General features: G+C 48.2%; 1 protein-coding gene across 1 annotated transcript in view; it reads right to left on the reverse strand.

Annotated features, from left to right (window-relative positions):
• GAS6 (growth arrest specific 6) overlaps positions 1 to 7,590 on the reverse strand; it is a 41,419-nt gene extending 33,829 nt beyond the window's left edge. Inside the window, exons 1-2 of the mRNA XM_056328968.1 lie at positions 7,302 to 7,590; positions 6,738 to 6,904 (exon numbers count right to left, since the gene is read on the reverse strand). Of these exons, the coding sequence (XP_056184943.1) occupies positions 6,738 to 6,904; positions 7,302 to 7,371 (237 nt within the window). The 5' untranslated portion in view covers positions 7,372 to 7,590. The remainder of the gene's footprint in view (positions 1 to 6,737; positions 6,905 to 7,301) is intronic.
• Positions 7,591 to 7,929: the final 339 nt, after the last annotated feature.

Below are 7,929 nucleotides of genomic sequence, written 5' to 3' on the forward strand. Positions count from 1 at the left end.
GAAATTGCTGTGCAGGAAGGGTGAACAGAATAGGCAAGGGAGTTGCTGATTCCAACTAGATCAGCTGAGCTCCCAAATGTGAAACCAAAGCCTGAAAAGTAATGGGAATGGAGGAGATGCAAACCTCCCTGCTATGCCCTGTCTCAGTTTCTTCTAGATCTCCGATGGTGATTCCATCCTTGTTCTTTATACTTACTGGAAAGTAAATGCTTGTAATTTGTTAAGTTCACTTGGAGTTTAGAGCACACATGAACCACAACTGCCAATTTACACAGAATCAATGTTTATCTTACCTGATTCTTATGCAGCTGCACTAACAAACTGTATTAATTCCCAGTAGGCTGCTCCACTTTTTTTTTTCTCTGTGTTTTAAATTTAAAAATAAAATTAAATGAGCCCATGGCCACAAAACTGTTTTCTTCATTTTTTAATTGGCTTTTTCCCCTCTCATGTATTTATTAACACTTATTCTATTCCTCTAAAAAAAATTACTTACCCTAACTTTATCTGCTTTTTCCATTATCTTCTTTCTTGACCCAAACCTGTAAAATGTCCCTGCTTAAATTTATCCCTCTTAGCATCTTTTTCCATCCTAACTTCAAACAGCCCCTCAGTGTAATATTAGCCTCTTTTGTCTTCTCTTGTGCCTTCCCTCCTGCTGCACAGGAGGATTAGCATGTAGTACTTTCACGATGTGGTGTTTCAGTATTTCCAGGTCTATTCTGAATTTCTGGGCTAAACTCACATGACTGCAAACAGATAAAGATCAGGTAGGCATGAGTCCAGCAGAGCTGATGGAGCTGTGCCTGCTTCCACCAACAGCAAACCTTGCTCACCCTTCTCAGTAACTTTTGATGAAGCAGCATTTAGCTAAGAAATGTATGACCTGCCTTCTAAGGCAGGCAGGAGTATTTTTGTCACCCTCCTGCTACTGAACTCCACCACCACAAAAAAATGCTGTGTCTGTACCGCCAACTAGGTAGATGCATCCTGCTGCACAATGCCAATCTGTTTGCCTTTCAGATCAGTTAGACCCAAGGGATTTTGGTACACCACTCTCCCATCCTGTGTTTCCTTTATATGAAACTACAGGGAGAAGGAAGAAAGGAAAGGGAGAACACCTGGCGGACACCAGGATCTCATCCCAGCAGAGAGGGGATGCCACTGTGGCACACAGCTAGGCACTCAAACTTTTCTACTTTCTTCTTCTCTCCTTCAATCCATTCCTGGACAAAAGTCTAAATCTCCCCATATTTTCTTTCTCAAAATCTGTTAAGCAGGTACCACTGTGCCTGGAAATCCATTCTTCCATATTCTTCCATGCTTGAGTCCAAGCAGGTAAAACCATCAGCACAGAATTTTCCGGTAACTCTTTCCCTCTCTCAGATGAATTCTGCACCAACAAGAAGAGATAGAGAAAGTTATACCAGCTATAAATCTAGCCCTTCTTCCACACTGCCAAAATGCCGTAACAAATCAGGATATTGAGAAGAATTTTCACTCCCTGGGTACTCAGATTTTTGCCTGGATCTAGAAAGGAATATTCTATACAGGGACGATGACATCTGTATTTAAAGATGGTATCAGTATTTTTTGTGTCTAGATTACACAACATTTGCTAAATTACTCAAAGAAATTTTACACTGCTTTACTCTCCCAGTAACTCCTTTCCTCTGCTACGTGCCTTCATAGTTTTCTGACTAGTATTTACAAAAGTGTACCTACCTTGCTACTCGAAGTAAGACCTAAATGTTGCCTGCCAAGCACCCCTCCTAAAAGATCAGAGTAAAATTTGGATTACTCTAGTCTGTGCATGCAGCTCATCTGTGTTATCGTGACCACGTCACATAACAGAACAAATAAAGAAAAAAACCCCAATGAGCCTGTAACACTATGAAAACAAATTAAACTGACCATTATCACACCCTATACATTGCTTCATCTGCATTTCAGCCTCTCAATAAATGCAGCCTAGCAGAAAAACTGCTGACATTGCTGGACATTTTGTTAAGATCAGTAATTTTCAAAATGTGACTGTAAGAAGTCCCCAAAAGCCTGATCTGGCCTCACTGCTGCCCTTGCCACAACTGGGAAACTGGACTAGATGAGTGGACTGGAGACCTCCTCAGTGCCCTTCAGCCCACGTCACCCTGTGATTCTCTGCCAGTGTTTTGTGTATCTGACAAGCCATAGATTTTAACAGCAGTTTGGATGCAAGTGCCTCAAAAAGCAGGAGAACTTTTCATGTGCCTGCCTGTGAATCAGATGTTCATTCTGCACGCATATGAAAACCAGCTGGCTTTCCAAGGTACTTCATAGAGGGACAAATTCATGAAGAGTAAACACAGGTGGCCAGCGTTTCTGGTGGGCCTAACACCTTTCACAGTATTCAGCATGGCAATTCCAATGGTGACCTGCAGGAAGACCAGTAATTCTTCAACAGTAACAACAGCAAGCAAGATGTGCAGTGACAGATGCTGCACTGATAAACTGGTATCAAATTATAAGAGGCTGCATTCAATCACCTTCCCTATGCTGAGCCTTTCAGAACAGAGAAATTCCCTCCACAAGGACACTTTTTGGTCTATTTATTCTTCAGAGAAATCCAACATTTCCAAGAACACCAGCAACTACGCTCCCTTCTGCCCTTTGTTTTACATGCTTGGATGACCACATTTTTAGAACAGGTCAACCAAATTCCAGAGCAGTTTATCAGTTAGTTAACAAGCTGTAATACCTTGACTGCATACCAAGGTCAAATATTTCTGCAGTACTGCTTTTTATAAGGCCTCATCAACATTTTAAGTAAGCTAACATTCTTATCTCTATATCCAAGATGTTTTGCAACTTCATCACATCTATCACACCCAGCATATCTTTTTAATAGATACCATTTAGAAACAGTCCTCATACCTCCCATGAGCATGTTTTCTATCTCATATTATCTTTTCATTTTTCTGTTTGGTACCTCTAGCATAAATGAAATTATAAACCAGGAACCATCCCAGAATTCTGCAGTAATATCTAAGTATGTTATAATCAGCTTCATGAAAAAGATAGGCTGCAAGACTCATTAACCCAGGCTCACACTTGTTTTTACCATGTATAGTCATACAAATGGCACAGACTGAGTTTTGTTCTGCCTCCTAAAAAAACCCACAATCTAAAAACGTTTCAATTGATCTTCCTTCCTCCAGTCTGGGCAAGCTGATATTTATATTTTCCGTAACATAAAAGACAAAAGCTGCACTGGCCTACAAATGAATGGCCATTTGGCCCCGCCTAATACACTATTCTTAGCAGCTGAAGTAAGTAATCACACATGTGGCAACACCCACATTCAGGTTTCAGAAAACGTGTATCTGCTGCTGACTGCCTGCAGATGTTGCTCTGGAAAGCTGATCACTGAAACAATGAAGGCGCAGAGAAAGAGTGCTCTGCTATAGGTACGTGATGTTTCATTTCTATTTACTGGTCTGTCCTGTAAACAGGCATCTTTCTGTAAAATGTTTTTCTTGGCTAGATGTTATAATTGGCTGGATCAAGCTATGGTTTTACCTGGGAAGCATCACGCAAGCTACGCTACAGCCTTGCTTCATCTTGCCTGAACTTCTGGAGCTGTCTGATTGAATCAGTTTATGCAATTTCCTAACACATATTTAAGTCATAGGTCTTGAAATTAGACCTTGAAATTCTCTTTACACAACCACAGGAGAGTTAAGAATGGCACGATTTGTAAGGACTCATACATTTCATTACATCACCTGATGGGGGGGGGCGAGGCAGAAGGGGGCGACAGGGAAGAGAGACAACACTTGTGCTCACATCACAACACTTTCTTGAGGTCGAACAGAGAAGCAGCAAGCTATATAGTCTCAAACTAACCTTCAGTTGTCAAGGCTGCAAGACCGTTTCTCTCACGGGACAGTAAAAACAGCTAAATACCTACATTCACGCTCATCCGACGCTTTAAAGCATAAAACCTGGGAGACACAACAGCACAGATCAGCAGTGCACTGATGTGTTCCTCACGGCTTGCCTACTACGAGGTTAGCCACAGGGCTCAGCGCAGGGCAAGAAGTGTTTCTGCCATGACTTAAGTAGTTAGCCCCGGTGACCAGGTTCAGCAGGCAAAGACTAAAATTTCAGCCTTCCTAAACTACAAGGAATCAGCAGCAGCTGTCAACAGCAATCTGTACATTTCCCTGGTCAATAAGAAGTCCTCACCTTACCAGCATGGATCAGCTACAGCCTGACAATATGCTTAAGTATGACTGCAGTTACTGTAATTCCTCAACTGCTAGGTGTTGTTTATCAACAGTATTCACCTTTCCTGAGTCAAGTCTGTCTCAGCTAGCTTCCCTCTCCTGTCAGCCAACAGGACAGGACGTACAACACAGCATCAGTGAAATGACAGCATAACTTCCTAGCCTTTAAGAGACACTTCCATTACCTCAGGTATGTATTAATAGTCTGTCCATCAAATCCACAAATACTGCCGGAGGAGTAGTCACCTATGCCTTACAAAGCACTGAAGGCATCCAATGTGTAGAATAGTAACAACCTGCACACATGAACTCTGCCACCATGCATTAGAAAACTACTACTCAACCATGGCTGCTGCCTTCATGTCACATACCGATTGCAAAATGGATAGGAAAGGCCATAAATCCCCTGATAGGTGGTGGCTCACTTGCTTCCCAGTCAAACTGAAGCAAAATAACAGGAAGGAGTAGGACATGCTGCACGTAACAAGTTCACAGCTCTTTGGAAGTGTATGTCTCAGAAAAGCTAGAATCTTATGTCACTGCAGGCCTAGAAGTATTACAAGATACAGTACTTTGGTAGAAGTGTGTGCAAAATAAGCTAGGGGGCACAGACACTCGAAGATCCTCTAGCCTAAGTGATATTTCTTCAGAGGTTTTCAGAACTAGAGAGACCTAGCAGAAGTAACAAAGAAAATGCAACAAAAAAATCAAAATCATTTGCAATGACAGAAACTTTGCATTGTCCTGCAAAACACACTTAAACGGCATGACTGGATCTTATATTTATGTATTTACACTTACTTACATATTTAACTATCATATTATACATGGTAAGATTTAAACCAATTTTATTTCACTATTTCCATTACAGCTGGAGAGCTGTATATTTTGTCCAATACACAAAATAAGTACTGACTATTGTTAAAAACTCCTGACACATTTACACAGTTTACCACCCTCTAAACTGATCTGTCAATGCATCATCGCCTTTGGCTACTTTCTTGGCCAGAAGCCAGTCAGCAAAACTGGTGACCTCAGATCACCTTTTTTCCAGAATGCTACAAAATCACATTTGGGTTATTTTTTCCTGCATTTGCTGCTATACGGTGAGTATTCACACCGAGCTAAAGTTATGTTATTCAACATGAATTTGGGAAGAGTTGTGCCTGCCATTCTCGCCACATTACAGTTATGCATATTATGTATTGGCTCACTTTTACAGGACAGAAGCAAACATTGCTGCATGCAGATATGACTACACGTACACAAAGAGGTGTACCGTTAAATGCTGCCTGGGCAAGTGCTCCTTAAGCTTTAAATTAAAAACTGTCAAAAAGAAAAGCCAGCATCACAATGTTTTTGCCATACTTGCTACTGCCTTGTGACAACAAGCTACAGCACTTTATATCCAGCGCTGAGCCTGCTAATGAAGCACACATGTCAAGACTTGTCTGACTGAAGCATAAAACATCTCCTCAGATGAGTCCCTCCCTTGCCTGTGGGGTGTGTGTGTCTGTGTACACACACACACACACACGCTCACTCTCACTCTCTCGTGCTCTGTCCTATCTTCTCCCTAGAGCATCATATTATTAACAGGAACACGCTGTGCAGCATCAAGCTTCAGTTTGAACACCAAGAAAATCCACTTCCCACTGCTAAATCAAAGCCAGATAATCCCCGAGATGAGAACAGCCGATCCGAAACAGCGTAGAGAGGTGTCAAGTAATTGGAAGAGTAAGCCAAGCTTAGTAAAGCAACACAACTGCATCCACATGCTGTCCAAAGTGAGAAGAAGACTGAAGAGAAAAAGTCAGCCTTGAGAAGGCTGGAAAAGTCCGCTACGCCGGTGGTGTGTGGGCTGTGACTGCCTGCGGGACTCCACACTCAGGGTTAGAAGCACGGCAGGACCACCCTCCCCTACACACACTGTCCTGCTGCTGTAGTGGCAGGTCCTGAACCTACTGATTCCAGAATGCTGACCAAGCTCAACATGGCCCAAGAGGATTAAAGTGTGTTTACGACACACTTCTTCTGAGAAACCCCTATTCTGACACACACCACAACATTAAGGGGTTTTTAAATACAGCTGGGATGGGAGGCTGAAGGGAAGAGGGACAGTAAGGTGTCCAGACAGGGCACCCACCGCATTGTATCGCACTGGTCTTGCTCCACGGTATCACACCAGGGGTGAGGAGGGCCCTTCCCCCCGGGGGCAGCAGGCCCGGGCTGGGCTGCTCACCCCCACCACCCCCGCCCCGGTGTTTCTAACCGGGCAGCACCCGCTATGCCATGTGGCTTTCAGTCATGCACCTAATGGTTCTGATTCTTCCTCCTCATCATCCTCCCCCCCCCGCCCCCAACCGCCTTCCCCAGCTGTGCATGCAGCTGGCACCCAGCCGCAGATGGCCGGGGGCGGGCAGCGCCGGGCAGCCCACCCGCACCCCCGCGGCGGCTCCGTGCCCTCACCGTCTCGGGGTCGTTCTCGAACACCTCGCGGGCCTCCTCCTTGCTGCAGTGCTCCTCCACGCACTCCCTCTCCAGGTGCCCTTGCCTGGTCTCCTCGAAGATCTGGTAGGCTCGCCGCTGCCTCTGCCGCAGGAACTGGGCAGCCTCCGGGGCACGCAGCAGCACGGCTGGGCCGCCGGTGGCCGGGCCGGCAGGATGGGGGGGGAGAGGAGGAGGAGGAGGAGGAGGAGGAGGAGAGGAGCGGGAGGAAGGAGAGGCAGCGGTGAACAGCGGAGCCCGCCTGGCCGCGCCGTAGCCCCCCTCCCCGCACACCGAGCCGCCCCGCCCGGGGAGCACCGTGCGCCCTCCCCGCCCGTGGGTCCCCGCGGCCTCGGCGCGGCCCCTCACGCCGCCAGCCCCGCGGCCGCCGCCGCCCACCGGCAGCCCCCGCCGGCACCGCCGCCGCGAAGCCGCGCATCCCCCCCGCCGCCTCGGCAGCTCCCCCGGCCCGCACCTACACGCGCGGGGCGGTGGGGGATGCTCGGCGGCGTGTGCGGCGGGGACGGGCCGCCCTGCGGTACTCACTCTGCGAGGAGTCCGCCGCCAGCAGGACGAGCAGCAGGGCGGCCCCGAGGGGCGCCGCGGGATGCGGCATGATGCGGCGGCGGCGGCCGGGCCGGGCGCTGGCGGAGCGGGCCGGGCGGCGGCGGCGGCGCGGGCGGGGAGCGCGCTGCTACTGCGGGAGCGCGGCGCCGGGGAGCCCAGCAGGGGAGCCGGGGAGCCGCTCGCCCGTCCTACCCAATCGCTCGCCAAGTCCCCGCCGAGCCGCGGCACAGGGACACACCTCGCGGCGGGCAGCGGCCCGGCCCCGCGTACCTGCCCCGGCGCTGGGGAGAGGCCGTGCCCAGCTGCGGGGGAGTGTTTACCGGGAGCCGGGCCGATGGGCGGGCGGCGGCTGCGCCCTCACCCCCGGCCACTTCTTTTTAATGGCTCCGGGCCCATCACTGGAGGGGCAGAAGCTGGCACCAAACCTACCAGCGCCGCCTTATGCTGGGAACTCGGGTTCTCCCCACACCCCGATACCTCTTCCCTTCACGGCTAGATTTTCAGTTTATCCCACTGTTTTAGGATAAACTCCTGGGGGAAGAGGTGGATGTGGTTTATACCAACACACTGCAAGCCGTCCCGTACTGTCCCGTGTCCAGCCGTAGTT

Source organism: Falco biarmicus, chromosome 2, assembly GCF_023638135.1.
Source record: "Falco biarmicus isolate bFalBia1 chromosome 2, bFalBia1.pri, whole genome shotgun sequence".
Classification (NCBI taxonomy): domain Eukaryota; kingdom Metazoa; phylum Chordata; class Aves; order Falconiformes; family Falconidae; genus Falco; species Falco biarmicus.